This window comes from Topomyia yanbarensis, chromosome 3 (assembly GCF_030247195.1).
Source record: "Topomyia yanbarensis strain Yona2022 chromosome 3, ASM3024719v1, whole genome shotgun sequence".
Lineage (NCBI taxonomy): Eukaryota > Metazoa > Arthropoda > Insecta > Diptera > Culicidae > Topomyia > Topomyia yanbarensis.
Genome location: NC_080672.1, coordinates 293264590 through 293280281, shown reverse-complemented (window position 1 = coordinate 293280281; position 15692 = coordinate 293264590). Strand labels below are relative to the sequence as shown.

At 34.1% G+C, this 15692-nt stretch overlaps 1 protein-coding gene across 2 annotated transcripts in view; it reads right to left on the bottom strand.

The window, feature by feature from the left end:
• LOC131691556 (UDP-N-acetylglucosamine--peptide N-acetylglucosaminyltransferase 110 kDa subunit) overlaps positions 1-15208 on the bottom strand; it is a 99186-nt gene extending 83978 nt beyond the window's left edge. Inside the window, exons 1-2 of one of the 2 annotated variants that reach the window (XM_058978066.1) lie at positions 14853-15208; positions 175-442 (exon numbers count right to left, since the gene is read on the bottom strand). In XM_058978066.1, the coding sequence (XP_058834049.1) occupies positions 175-442; positions 14853-14984 (400 nt within the window). In that variant the 5' untranslated portion in view covers positions 14985-15208. Of the gene's footprint in view, positions 1-174; positions 443-549; positions 780-14852 lie in introns of those variants that run through there. The other variant, XM_058978067.1, reaches the window with a different exon arrangement.
• Between the last annotated feature and the right edge of the window lie 484 nt (positions 15209-15692).

Below are 15692 nucleotides of genomic sequence, written 5' to 3'. Positions count from 1 at the left end.
ACACGAAATAACAATCAATATTATGTAGGTACTGCTTTTGAAATCACTTTGCTTTGTAGAAGGATAACCGCAAAGGAAACTTACGAAGGTATTAAAATTATTGCAAACAAAATCATTTGAATAAATTATCTGGACATTACTGTAACAGTTGATGATATAAAAATCAGAACTTACCGACTGAGGACAACTGAGGGGCCTGATCGATTTTCGCATTGTTCTGTACGACTTGTTGTTGTTGTTGCTGCTGCTGCTGGACCTGAACGGCCTGTGGTTGCTGCTGGATAACCACTGTTTGGGGTTGATTCTGCACTTGGATCTGCTGTTGCGGCAGTGGAGGCTGGGTTGCCTGCGTGCCAGGAACTTGACCTTGCATTTTTCGCACCAGTTCAATTTTTCTGCGCTTCCTTATAACTGTACCAGTAGCACTATCAGATGGTGTTATCTTGAGGGGTGAACCGCCCAGCCGATGATGATTTGAAAATATAATGGAAAATGCACCAATTAGCCACATGAAAAGACGATTACAGCACACATTTGTTAAAAGCTCACATTCAGGGTAATCGATATCGATTCAATGATTGAACACCAATTCCCGGACACTGAAGTCAATGCAAATATTCCAATTTTTACAATCAAGCGCACAATATTACGGATTTACACATCAGTAGGGAGGAAGAAAGAAAGCCAGTCGCCATGTTATCGAAGACTTTGCCCTGCTAGCTACTCACGACTGCTTATGGTTCCTCTATCTGCTTTCTGCTACATGACTGATGTATACTGTATTGGTCTTGCGCTGTTCACTCACACTCAAATAGGGGAAAGCGCACGGCTAGGGAGACCTTTGCGTTATACAGAGAGGGCCACAGTAGCATTATAAATACTCACGTAGAATATAATGTAGGGGGCATAGAAAAAATGAATTGCAAGCAACACAGAAAAACAAAATTATGTAGGGTGATTTCAGCTGGAGAATCTTTACTTTTACATCAGGAATGATTTTCGTGCGGTTGCGTTGGGCAAATTGCATTGGTAAAAATTTCATGCAATATCGTACCAATTCTCTGAATATTTTAACCCGAAAGAAACTGTGTAGTGCCATTTAAATTCGGCTCTTTCAAGTCAATTAAAATTGGTACTAGTTGGAGCATAATCCGTTCCGGTACCTTGCAATGAATTATGATTTTCAAAAAATGATCGATCGGCTAATTGGATTGAAAATGTATTACATCAGTTAATTGGAAATTAAATAGAATAATCCTTAGTAAATTGTTTGCTTACTTTATATAAACGCAAACGCATAAGCAAATAATAACCATCATATTATGTTTCTTATTTAGCAATACAGTGAAAACCCGATTTTATCAGCTCCTGATTTTATCAGCATTTTAACCCGGTTTTGGCACCCTCGCATGAAAATTGATAGTTGGTAGTTTGATGAGCTTTAGCAGACGAACCAAGTCGAATTCGAGTAAATCCTTTGTTGAGCACATTTTAGAGATTCGAAATATGCAAAAAAAAAATTTGTTTTAATTTGCGCTGGCAGAAATTTAGACTAAATAATCAGAAAGGATGATGAGGCTATATCTAGGGACTAAAGAAAAACATTTTAAGGACATCGGTTTCTTAAAATGAAAGAAAAATATATGTCCCGATTTTGTCAATGTCCCTGTTTTATCAGTCTAAAATTTACCAAGAGACTGATAAAAACGGGCCTTCACTGCAATTACTTCAAACAGTTTTATAAACTCCCGGTTTTATGCATTTGCGAATTTACGACACTTTAGAACCTGATTTTGTAAATCTTCAAAAAAATTAAAATTCTTTGCCGATTGTAATCAGTTTAGATTATGGATTCATGTAATGTTTGGATTTAAGGTAACTAACCCAATTGATCCCCTGTTTAAAATAATTGTCAAAATATCAAAACATTGTATAAACACAATGTTTTGATAAGTTGACAATTCTTTCATACACTAGCACAATGATGTATTATCCGTGAAAAAACCTTTCAAAGTAGGAAGCATCCTGCTTTAGTAATAGGTCGAATAGGATGTGCATTAGACTGCCCAAAAAAATTAAGAATTTTTGAAAACTCAATCGGCCCACCCCTGAGTCGATTCCTAGTCCCACCAGGAGTACTTGTACCAAATTTGAAGCAAATCGGACAAGTCTAACTACCGGACCAACGTGCCTGAAGTTTATATTGGATTTTTCAACAATTTACATGGAGAAAACTCACTAGCTCGTATTTTCGCCGCTAGGTGGCACTGTATACAACGTATTATCACTGTAAGTGAAAATAAGAAAGATATTTTAATTATCTACAACTTTGTCGAAGACTGCTAGTAAATCCGGCTATGTTAAAAGAAGTTATTAAACCTTTAACGACGTGATGTCTGAGTCAGTTTTGCATGGGGCCTAGCTGTGCATGGTTGTGTATCAGTACTCGACTCCCGCGAACTATATATTTTTGTGAAATAATGGTTAGATTTAGACGAATAGTATGTTTACACGAATTATAGTAAATAATACGAGTTATGTTTTGGTTAGAAAATTTTAGTTCCACCTGTGACCGCATAGAGAGCGCCACTACTAACTTTTCATAGAAGAGAGATAGAGTATCAAGATGTTCAGAAGAAATACTGAAAAATGCCTGTTCTATAACTTTGTATAAGACACCAAATTTCTATCTCTCTCCGTTGAAAAGTTAGTTTTGGCGCCCTCTATGCGGTAACAGGTGGAACTAAAATTTTCTAATCAAAGCATGACTCGTATTATTTACTATAATTCTTCTGAACATACCTAACTAGCTAAACCTAACGATTATTTCACAAAAATGTTTAGTTCGTGTGAATCGAGTACTGATACACAACCATGCACTATTAGGCCCCATGCAAAACTGACTCAGACATCACTTCGTTAAAAGTTTAATAACTTCTTTTAACAAAGTCGGATTTACTTGCAGTCTTCGACGAAGTTGTAGACAATTCAATTATCCTTCTTATTTTCACTTACAGTGATAATACGATGCATACAGTGCCACCTAGCGGCGAAAATGCGTGCTGGTGGGTTTTCTCCATGTAAATTGTTGAAAATTCCCATACAAATTTCAGGCCCGTTGGTCCGGTAGTTAGACTTGTCCGATTTGCTTCAAATTTGGTGCAAGTACTCCTGGTGGGATTAGGAATCGACGCAGAGGTGGGCCGATAGGGGTCATTTTTTTCCTGTCACCCTAATGTGCATGGTATTGGAAAGAAAAACAATATAATTAGTAGGGTAAGGCGGGACAAATCCGACCTAGTAAATGGTTTTGGCTGTAAAATGCTCATTTCACATCGGATGAAGTCGTTTTATATACCAAATTGAAGGTGACTTTTGAGCAACTTTCTACGCGCACCATCTTATTCGAAATTTTGAAATACACTCAAGTTTTTTTTACGCGGTTTTTTTTTGCGCGGTATTTTTTTACGCGGTTTTTTTTACGCGGATTTTGAAATTTACGCGGTTTTCATTTACGCGGATTTTGAAATTTACGCGGTTTTCATTTACGCGGATTTTGAAATTTACGCGGTTTTCATTTACGCGGTTTTTGAAATTTACGCGGTTTTCATTTACGCGGATTTTGGAATTTACGCGGTATCCATCAATGAGGTTCCCTTTATCGCGGATTCTTAAATTTAAGTGGTCTCCATTTACGCGGATTTTGAAATTTACGCGGTTTTCATTTACGCGGATTTTGAAATTTACGCGGTTTTCATTTACGCGGATTTTGAAATTTACGCGGTTTTCATTTACGCGGATTTTGAAATTTACGCGGTTTTCATTTACGCGGATTTTGAAATTTACGCGGTTTTCATTTACGCGGTTTTCATTTACGCGGTTTGTATCCCCCGCGTAAAAAAAACCTGAGTGTACAAGCGTTTTATGAAAAAGTTCATTTTTGCTGTTTTCAAAATGGTGGGGTAAACCCGACCGGCTATGTTTTTGGTTTATTTAGTACAGATATCGCTCAAATTTTATGGTTTTTCAATGATAAATTAATGAATGTTATGTTATTGAATTGTAACACGAAGAAAATTTAATTCAATGTCTATCTTGGGATGTCAAAATCACGAGCCCGTAAAGATATTCTTATTTGTATCGGAACAATTGCTCGACGAAAACTATATTCATTACGTTTTTTTGTCTTTCGTTTGTAATTATGGAGCATTGTGCAAAAAAGTAATAAAAACACTTTACCATTGCGCTAAAATTTAATAAAAAATATATTTCAATTTGATAAATAAACATTTTCTTAGCTAAAAACGGTCGGATTTACCCCTTACTTTAATCAAAGAATTTAAATCCGCCTACATTTTTATGCAATCACTTTAACAATCAGAAATATCCTGTAGTCAGTGATGCACAAAAATCAAATCAAAAGTTGTAAAGACACACTTATTGTTGTCTGAGCATCTCAATGTAGACTAATAAAATGCTGTCATGCCACCCGATTTTTTCAGCCCCCGATTTCAGCTAACTCCGATTTTATCAGCTTTTTGATCCGATTTTATCAGCTTCATATAAAAATTGATAGTTGATAGTTTGATGGGCTCTAGCAGACAAACCAAGTTGAATTCGAGTAAATCCTTTTTTGGGCATATATTTCATATCTTAGAGATCCAAAAAATGCAAAAAATAAGAATATTAATTTTTTTTTAATTTTGTCGCTGTCCCTTAAGGGAAATTTAAAGCAAATAATCAGAAAAGGTTGCGAGGCTATATCTAAGGGCCAAAGAAGAATATTTTAAGAGCTTCGTTTTATTAAAAAGACAGAAAAATATATGTCCCGATTTTATCAATGTCCCTGTTTTATCAGCCTAAAATTCGCCAAGGGGCTGATAAAAACGAGTCTTCACTGTATTTTCGATGCTCTAAGCGATGACATTGAAACTTGTTCGCGTAGTGCTTCCGATTTTCGATAACAGAGGGAGGTCGGGTTTACCCCACCTTACCCTATTCTTTTCTATTAAGTCTCAAGTTACTTTCTTTGAGTATGTGTAAGAATTGAACGCTTGGTAGTATGCGTAGGAAAAATTGTGTACAGCTTTGCCGCCGATTTATCCTTATAAAGCATTAATTGAACTCTACAAGAAGAAAATCAGTCGATTTATTAGATTAGGGACCATTCATATATTACATAACGCTAAAATTGCCCAAAGTTGACTCCCCCCATGTAACAAATTGTGACAAATTTATCTATCCCCCCTCCTCTATTAGTAACAAATTCCTTGAAAAAAAATTTTGTTCGGTGAAAACATGTTACGTAACCATCAAGCTTACTCCCCCTCCTCCCTATGTCACAACTTGTCGTACCCCTCCCTCCCTCTAAACGCGTTACGTAATATATGAATGGTCCCTTATCAGGATTCAAATTATGCAAAATAGTTTGTGGAAAAGTAATTGACCGTGCGGGATGGTGCTTTCGAAAAAGTTGCTGTGTTTTTTTCACTACGCAGTTATATTGCGTGTCCCGGGACAGAGTGGTAGTGTGACGAAAAATCACTGCCACTTTTTCAAAAGGACCATTCCACCCGGCCAATTGTTTTTCCATTATCTATTTTTATTATTTGAATCGTGATAATCTAATAAATCGACTGATTTTCTTCTTTTAGAGTTTAATAAATGCTTCATATGGATAAACCAGTGACAAAGTTGAACGCCTTTTTCCAACGCATACTATCAAGCGTTCAATTCGTGTAGACGCTCACCGAAAGTTCTTTGAACCTTAAAAGTTGTAAGTTAGATTAAGGGGTTACACCACTGTAGAACACGAACAAGTAGACATGTCACGGGTATTTTTTGTAGACGCAATAAAAAGGTGAATCGAGATCATTCAAAATGGGATTTATTATACTAGTTGTGAAGCACAAAAAAATATTTGTTTCAAGTAATTTTGTCACAAAATGGCGGATGTGTCTAGAGCTTGAAACTAATGTTTTTTTCGAGTCTTTTAAACAATAGCAAGCGACGTACGTAGGATTTTTACGATATTTCGATTTTTTGCGAAATGGCGCTCTTTTTAGTAAAAACATGCTGAAAAGTTCTTAAAAATTGACACAAAATTGTTGAAGAAAAAAATCAACCAATAAACAAATAAAATCCTACGTACATCGCTGAAGAAACTAATTTTGCATATGCTGAGAAAATTTCAAAACTATCAAAAACCATTTGCTCGAGTTATGTTTCCGGCCAGCTCAAAAATCGTGGTTTCGCGGTTATAGTTTTTAGCAAGCTCGGGGTACACATAAGAGGTGTTGCGACAGAATTAAAATTTTTAACAATTACCAATTAATGCCACATTCAATTTTTTGGTATAGGGGAACCCAGTGCTATTCGGACCTACCTAAGCAAATCGCCCTTTTAGGTGGATAGATGTGAAAAAATTAATCGGTCAAAGTCCTAATGGTTAGTTTGAAACCTAAGCTACATTTTGGTGCCATAAAATTTCAATTACACCACTCCATGGCAGCGCTAGGTGACGATTTGCAAAACTCTACGTTTTTCCATGCTTTTACAATGTAGGGGGTAATTCGGACCTCCCCACGGGGCAATTCAGGCCGTCATTTTTTTAGTTTTTTTTACAATGTAACTATATTTACCTATGAAATATTTATTAGAGAAACTCCTTAAGAAGCAAAAAAAATCTGATACAAAAAATTAATTTGGGTAGTCACAGCTGTCGATTGGCGCATCATTTATTTTCTTTGCTATGCCGTGTGCAATCGCCTGCGTAGCCGCAAGCCACTGAACGGTGTTTGATAGAATAGGGGGTCCGAATAGCCCCGTACGCTCATTTCGCACAAAAGTGGTTAGCGTCTTGAAAATATCTGTGTTTTCACAAAAATCATTTCATAAAATAGGAAAAATAGTTATTTTTTCACTTTTATGTTTTGTTTTAATCAGGGTTTTTCCATTATAATGATTTTTGTTTTGAGAATGGCAAAACAACGAAACACGTTGTATCTCCTTTCTTCAAAGAACAAAGAATCAAATTCAGCTCTCAAAAATAATGTTTAAGAATAGCGGTTCCACTAATATGTACGATAGTCAGAAAGTCTTACTATTTTCTGGGAAATCGAGGGGGTCCCAATTACCCCCACTGTGGCCCCGGGTTCCCCTATCATTTTCAAAACTCTAAGGAGTAATTTTGGACCAATAAAAAAATATTTTTTTTAAATTGGTGCAAATTGGTGTAACCCATTAATTAAACATGAGACTTGCAATTGTGAATACCAAAGTCGAAAAATGTTTTTTTCATTTACCAAAATCAGGAGAAAATTAAGAAACAACGACGCTACTTTCTAAAGCATCCGAACTTTGCGAAAACGAAAATGAGACAACGGCCTAGGACAAACCATACGAGTAAGATAAATTTCATTGATGAAATTTCATTTTTTTCATTGTCCATGCTGCTATCATACGCATAATTGTCCCATGTTTATAGGGAATCCCATAGAACAAATATGCTTATAACATTGGTATTTTCATTTTAGCTGTGCTACATACAACCGAGTTTTAATGTGCTACGTAAAAAATATGTTCGTTATCAGCATTGAACGCCTAACATAGTTAAACTGAACAGAGGTGACTTCCGTCTCAGCTCCATTTTAACCTTCAGAAAATGTTCCCGCATAAACGAGAACAATAATCATTGTATTATTGTTTTTCCACAATTTGTCATATTGTGATTCGACAACAAACACGCCACACCGTAAATTGTTTCTGTCATTTGGGGTATTGTTTACAGTCCGATAATCATTTGGGGAATATGGCGTTAAATTACTTTACACTACAAAAACGACGATATTTTTCGGGGGGGGGGGGGGGGGGGGGGGTGTATGTATGTGCACTAATGTCATGTGATTATCTCAGCAACCACTGAACCGGTCTTAACGAAATTAGCTTCAAATGAGAGGCCTAACGTTGCCATTGGACACTATTATTTTTGTTTTTCGATATGTTGTTTACTTTCTGAAATATGGATGATTTTGTCAAAACAAAAAGGGTTTAAAGCAAATAACTTTCAAACAAAGCAATGCAGCGGTGTTATGTGCACATAATTAGAAAAATGCAAAAATGCAACATTTTGTATTTTAACTAAGAATGAGAACGTTACATACAGAATATTGCTTTACGGGTGTTTTAGGGGCTAAACTAAACCGATTGTTTGTTTTGTTCTTGAACTAAACCGAAGTTTAGTTCAAGAACAAAACAATGTGTAAATTCACTTCAAAGTGAAAATTTGTCCAGCGTTGATGTATTTATCCGTTGGATTAAGCAATACGTTCAGTCGTGAGATAGACGTTGGATGGTATATGAAAGCACAGATCACAAAGTAATTCACCTAGTAATGAGAAAATAGATTTCTAATATAATTCGTATTCATATTATACTCGTAGCATCACCGAGAGCAACTCTGTTTTTGAATAACAAAATTCTACTGAAAGTTTATCTTCTTTTGCAAGATTTATGTTATACTAATTATGGCGTAAAAATTATCAGTTGCATTTCCAAATCCATTTCTAAGATGTGTCATAAGATCTTTAACTAATCTGAAATATTTGTATAAATATTTAAGCTAATTTAATCTTGCGATTTATTTGTTCAGGTTAAAGAAAACAAAAACATCCCTATTTTTATCTTCTGTTTCTGTTGTTGTTAAATAGTTTTCCATTTTATTGTAGAACAGAGCCACTTGCGGAAACAAACTAAAAATTACATTCTACTTGAAAAAGATAATTATTGGCGTCCTGGCAAAATTTGCAAAATATTTCTATTATGAGAAAACTATAACTAATTTATGTTCAAACTCTGCTTTGCTCTAAAGATGAGGGGCTATTCCTTCGAAACGTTGCACTAATAGGAGTCATATGACCAAAAACCGAAAACTACATCAACTCCAAATTATTTCAATTTTATACTGAGCGTTTGTATATAGGGCAGACCTGCCTTTATTCATCTCATTAGTCATAATGTCACTATTTCGTTGATAACTCGACTTAGGGTGACTGGATTGCGCTTAAATAGGTATCATCGTCTTTGCTTCGTTCATAAGAAGCAGCACAGTTAAAATTTTTGCCTGGAAAATGAAAAATGCTCTCGTTTGAGCGAAGGAAAAAGGCAAGTACAATGTACCCTTATTCATCTTATCATTTGAGACAATGCGTTGAATAGAGACAGCAGATGCTGCTCTAACTAATGTGTTCAAATAGATAGGATGAATAGAGGAGCTAAAATGAATTAGAGAGCAGTAACCCTGCTATAATTACGGAAACCCTTGGGTATTTCAAATTGGGTAATATGGTTGCTTAAAGACAAAAATGTTGAAAAGAGACATCCCACGTGCACTTTTCGCATCTTTACTGAATTTTGAGTGAAACATATGCTCAAATGAGTCATTTAAAAATTGAGAACACCTTTATTGGCTTGATATTATTGAAAATTCAGATTCATTGTATTGGAATGCACTTTTATGAAAAATAACGGATCAAATTCTAAATATATCCACAAATTAGATCCGGGAAAAATAGCTTTACACACACCTTAAATAAGCCGATTCTGAAGCCTGGCTGTTGGCGAAAAAAAAATTATCGAAAAGGCACATAAGCAAAATAACTTGTTTTGTTTATGTTCCATTTCACTTCCCCTCAAAAATTAACGGTTCATATAACCAAACAACAAAACGGAAAAATGTTACTGAGCCCTTCTCTGAATGAAAAGACTATAGTTAAAAAACAAACTTTCCAACACCGAGATAGGGATCAAAATAAACGTCACATAATCATTTGCAATAAACAAAAGGGTTCACCCGCATGCACTATAAGCTAACGTCTCGCCGAAAAGGGATTATGGGAGAGGGCACAAAACCATTGCGATGTTTCAAAAGAGACCAAAACATTTATCTGCAAAAATCGTTTAAAATACAATTTTTTTAAGGCCCGTCAGTAAAGAACAAATACAGTAAGATTCCGTTTTTGGTACGTTCCGTTTTTGGCATGGTCCCATTTTGGCACACTCCGATTTTGGCAACAAGTGGGTTCCATTTTTGGCAACATTCTTGTTGTACATAATAAGTCTTTTAAAGATGTACAACAGATATTTTTTTGAATAAATTGACATCACATTTGACTTTATTTCCAAACATGGCAGTCATATTAACCCTCAAAGGGCAAATCATTTTTTTTTCAAATTTTGTTAAAATTGTCTTACAGTTTCAATACATTACTGTGACAATTTTGAGATGTTTTTCGCAATGTTGTTTTATAATAGTGTTATGCATTTAAGGGTTAACTATATTTTACACTATACGTGTTATGTTAATTGATCACAGTAGGTATAGAAATGTATTATTTATGTATAATATAACGGTTAATAGTGTAACTAGTGTCTGACGGAGTCAATTTTTATAGTAAGACCCAGAGTCTGTGCACTTTAAGAGTCAAGTACAGAGGAATGCGCTACACTGCAAAATAAGACTAATTCTGGAGAAAATGTTCAATAGAACCTTAGTAACATTGCGAGCCTCTTTCTCTTTGGATTATTACGACGTCAATACAAAACTTGTCACTAAATTTTCAGTGCATATCGAAAGTTGACCACGGTGCGTCCCAAAGCCGTATTTAGGAATACAAAAGTGATGGTTCCCAAATAGTTTGGCAAATTTGTTAGTTTTTTTTTGGCGATTTTTTTCAAATAAATGGAATTGGGGTGGTCCTTATGGTTGAGGTGTTCAAAGTATCGACTGTTTAGATGTGTGAAGTTTTCCTGCACAATGTCCTACAATATAATAACACAAATGAATTGAAGCAAGATTGCTGAAAAACAAGGCTATCTATACTGGTTAATTTGTTATGATTTTTTTAAGATTTAAGGTAGGCTGGCTCTTGAAAAATAGGGTTGCTTATATTATCTTTTGATGTGTTAATTTCTCGCAAATACATTGTTCTAGAGATTTTTGGAACTTTTATTGGAGCACATTTACACTGCAGCACTGATGTTTCAATCCCTTTTGTTTGGATAGTTGCAAGTGATTTATACAGGTTTTCTTCAAACCTAACTATCTTCAAACATTGCATTTTGATTTTCAATCTACCAATTTCATCTGGAAGATCGATGATTGGTTAGTTATTATTATAAAATTTATTTATTTTTTAAAAGAGCTATGTTTTTTAAACAAAATTGTGCATTAATATTAACGAAAGAAAAGATAGCAATCCCAGGAGCAAATGTTATGGTAACATTTATCATTTATCACACTTTGAAGCTTTTTTTTAATGTTGTATATTTTCGAAGATTTAGGAATAAAGCATTTATTTCTAGATATATTTTTCATACAAAATGTTAAAATTCATTTTCTTGAGTATTTTTTAAATGTCATGTAGCGCCATCTACATAAGTTATAAAGTATAAATGTCTTCAGTACATGTGCTAAAAATATCAAACAAACAACTTTGCCGAAGAAAGTTTTTTGATAGTACACCTCTGTCAAAAGATAGAACTGATCTAGATCAGTTTCTACTTATCTAGATCAAAACCAAAGTTGCCAAATTATTATCCTTTCCATCTATGATGCTCTGCTAAAGCTAATCCTCCAGGATATATACCCAAGGCGCTAGAGGTTTTGAGCGTCGAAAGTAGCATTCTGCCCCACCGTACGACGTCTGAATTTGATAAAAAACATGAATAAAATTGAATTTGCTTATTTTTTTCTTTCAGTTCATTCCATTTCACATATGATTAAAAATCCTTGAAACATTTTTGAAATTGTAAATTGAAAATCTAAACTTTAAAAATAAGGTTCCATTTTTGGCACGGTTCCGGCTTGGTAACTGAAAAAAATAAAATTGTTGCCAAAAACGGAATCCTACTGTACCAGATAATCTTAAGACGCCGTCAAAAAAAGAACGAAAACGTGCTCTTTGAAATGGAATTTTCACAAACACTTCAGAATATTCTGAAACAATGGTTTTGGAATTTGCAAAATTCGTTTTATTCATTTACTTCTAATTTTTTTAAATTTTTTTCTATATACTCAGTTTTTCCAGATCATTCATTTTGTGGATCATATTCGTTTTATTTATTTTTTTTTAATTTTAAAAATTTGACTTGTTTTAAATATATGGGCATTTCATTTTAATGATTTTATTCATTTAGCATTCTTTTGATTCATTTTGTTTATTTGACCTCATTTTATCTACCTCATGTATTTTATTCGTATCATTCATTTAATTTATTTTATTCACTTTTTTCGTGCTATGCAATTTTTATATTGTTTTTCGGGTTCACACATTTTATTAATTTTAATAATTTGACTAATTTTGTTCAGTCTTTCATTTTATTCATTTCATCTAGAAGATTAATTAAACACTATTTAATTTATTCTATTAATTGTATTACTTTTTAATATCGCTGATTTTTTTCATTTTATTCATTTTTTTTGTTAAAAACAAGCAAAACGAAAAATTCATTTTATAAATTTTATTTATTCTATTCATTTTATTGATTTATTAAATGCATACCCTGTTATTTATGAACAACCACGTTTTCAAACAGCTATAACTTTGGGGTTGGACAAGCTTTCTTAACAAAAAAGTAAAACTAATAATTGTTGCTGTCATTGTAACTATTTGAGCGCTAATAGTTACAAGAAATATCCGTAGAACTGAGGTTATTGCAATTGTTATGATTGGATTTCACTGGAGCAGTATTTCCTAAGACATTTTCAGTTATCAGTGAAAAATTATATTTTAATATATCTTCGTTGTCTTCAAATATTGAGTTCTTGTCGACCGGTCTCACGAACACTAATGCAGTTTCCTGGTTGAAAACAATCCCATTTACTTTTGCCGCTTTGAGTCATGTTGTGTCCGTAAAAAAGTCTATTGTTGAAAACGGATAAATTTTATCAATGCAGACTGCTTTCGGCTATCTTCTCTTCCTAATCGAACTATTGAAAACTTTGCAGGAGATGTGTATTAAGGATCGGTATGTAAAATATGAGCAGCTTCTCACACTGATAGATAAGCATCTATCTTGATCAGAACAGGTTTTTCGTGTTTCTTTATACTTTTAAGAAAAACAGTTTTGAAACCATATATGTGCTATAAAAATATTAGGTATGATAGGGTTAGTTTTATCCATATTATTCATATAATTTATCTTATTAATTTAATTTTTTTGGTTTTATTCATATTATTTATTTAATTTATTTTAATCATTTTATTATAGGTATTGTTAATTTTTCCCAGTTCCTATGTTTTATGCAATTTTTTCATTTTATTAATTCGGTTTAGTTAGTTTTTTTTATTTAATTATTGGAAGACAGTTTGTTAGCTTCGAACAATTAAATTTACTCTCTTAATTTTAATAACTTTTTTAATATTGTCTAATTTTTTCATTTGAGCTAATTTGATTTATTTTATTAATTAAATGTATATCAACTTAATATAATAAATTATTTATATTATTAAACTAATCAATAATACAACAGTTGTATGTGTAAGAAATGTCTCATCTCACTGATAGGTGGATTAAATCGTTTTTTATTATTTCTTGAACATGCTGAAGCTCTATTTTCGATATTTAAGAAGTTATGTGGAATAAAAGCATTTAAGGGGTCGTTCACAAACAACGATCAATAACTTCGAGTAGGGGACGGGCATAGCGTAGTTGGTAGATCCATTGCCTTGTACGCAGCTCACCTGGGTTCGATTCCGAACCCCGCACATAGAGATTTTTCAAAAAGAGATTTCTCTAGCCCGAAAAGACACGAATGACGCTAAGGTTAAAACCTCTATAATCAAAATTAAAAAAATAGCTCCGAGTGTACTATAGAGATTTTTGTTCTTCAGCAAAAATGTTCGCAAAAACAAGTTCTTCGACACTTCTGAATACTTTATCTTGCTTTTCATAACACTTTGAAAAGAATTGTAGCAAATATCTCACTTCAAGGGGGATTATTCACTATAATAAGGTCTTGTATCATCATAAAACATCTCAGAAGACATCATTGTTGTACGCTTTATCGTTTTCGAGTGAATTATTTTTCGCACGTTTTTGGCGAAAAATACCACTGTGCATTTGTTAGAACAGAAATTGCAGACACTGCTCTAACACATGTGTTCAAATTAGTGGAAAGGATAGAGGTGCTAAAATAAATTAGGGCACTACTTGTCAGGAACGAAACAAACATGTTGATACCCATCCAATCACTGCAAACCGAGCTTTCAACGAAATAGTGCGCATTCCTAACTAATGAGATGGATAAGGGCTCGTCTACCTTAATTTTATAATTCATGCTGTTAGTTTGCAGCCACGAAAACATTGCATTTCCCATTAAAATGCTCATGAAATATTTTCAAGTTGTGAAAAATATTTACTATAAATATTTTCTTCGTTCAAAAGTAATTCATTTTCTGTACCTACTAGCTCTTTCTCGGGGAGTTTTGCTGTACAAAATATGATAATCGAACAATAACACTTTGGTTATCTGAATCGAAGATGGTCGTTCACAATTTTACAGAATTGAGCGAATCTTCAGGAATTGCTCTACTAAATCAAGCTAATAGATTACTGTTTAGTATACTATTTCTATGTCCAAGTTTGACAACCGCACAACTACAATGAAAACACCTCCCACCCTTTATACATGTATTGTACGGATGGAAAATTTCCATAGGAAACCATTTGGTAATTGATTTAACGTGTACTTGATCTAAGCCGATACAATCTAGAGGGGCAGGTTGTATTTGCAAACATTTTATAATCTGCAAGTGCAGAAATAAAATATAACCAATACTGGGATACTATACCGTTTGCACTTGGTAGTCTTCTTCGAACTTGTCGTTGGCCGTCGCCTCTTTATCGGCTATAATGTAGTACACCGTTTGATAAGAGTTATTTAACTTTTCTACTTCCGATTCGGGATTGAATTGCACTGACATCGCTACGTGTCACCTTAACAAGTTTTTTTTCAATCACTTCAACTTTACACTTTCAATACAAACACTGCCCACTTCTCTAAAATAATAATCAAGGGAACAAAAATGAACTAACGGAACTTCTTGTACAGTACCATATTCGTTCTTCTTGCTTGATAATACGATAAAAACTGATTTTATGTGAACGACTGAACGTTCTTCTTCGATTACGTGTTGCAAATTCGGTTCAGCTGATTACAGGGATGCCAGATTTTTTCTCGAGCGTTTTTTGAAAAGGGCCAATGCGCATACTATCTTCACTTTGAGCACAAATTCTGGACAAAACTCGGGGGTTGTATATCATAAATTATAAAAACTTTTCTCTTTCATAAATTGTTAACATCCGTTCTCAGCGAGTTACGGTTTGCCTTAAGTTTTCTCTCCAAGTGAATTTTGACAGAATGCTTCTCGGCCGTTTACAAGCCACGCTTCTTGCTCTCAGTTGCTTCAAGCAGCAAAGAACTTGACCCAATTTAGTTCAGCTCGAAATGAACGGGAATTCTGGCTGGTTATAGTTACGTCCAATTTCTTCACTGGATGAAAACCGTTTTTCTGTGAAAACCAGTTTTCAGGTTGCTAGTGACCAATTAGCCGAAAACCGGTTTTAAACGAAAACCCGTTGTCACCCAAGTGAAGAAATGGAATGGACGTTAGTGTTCCGCCTCCAATGAC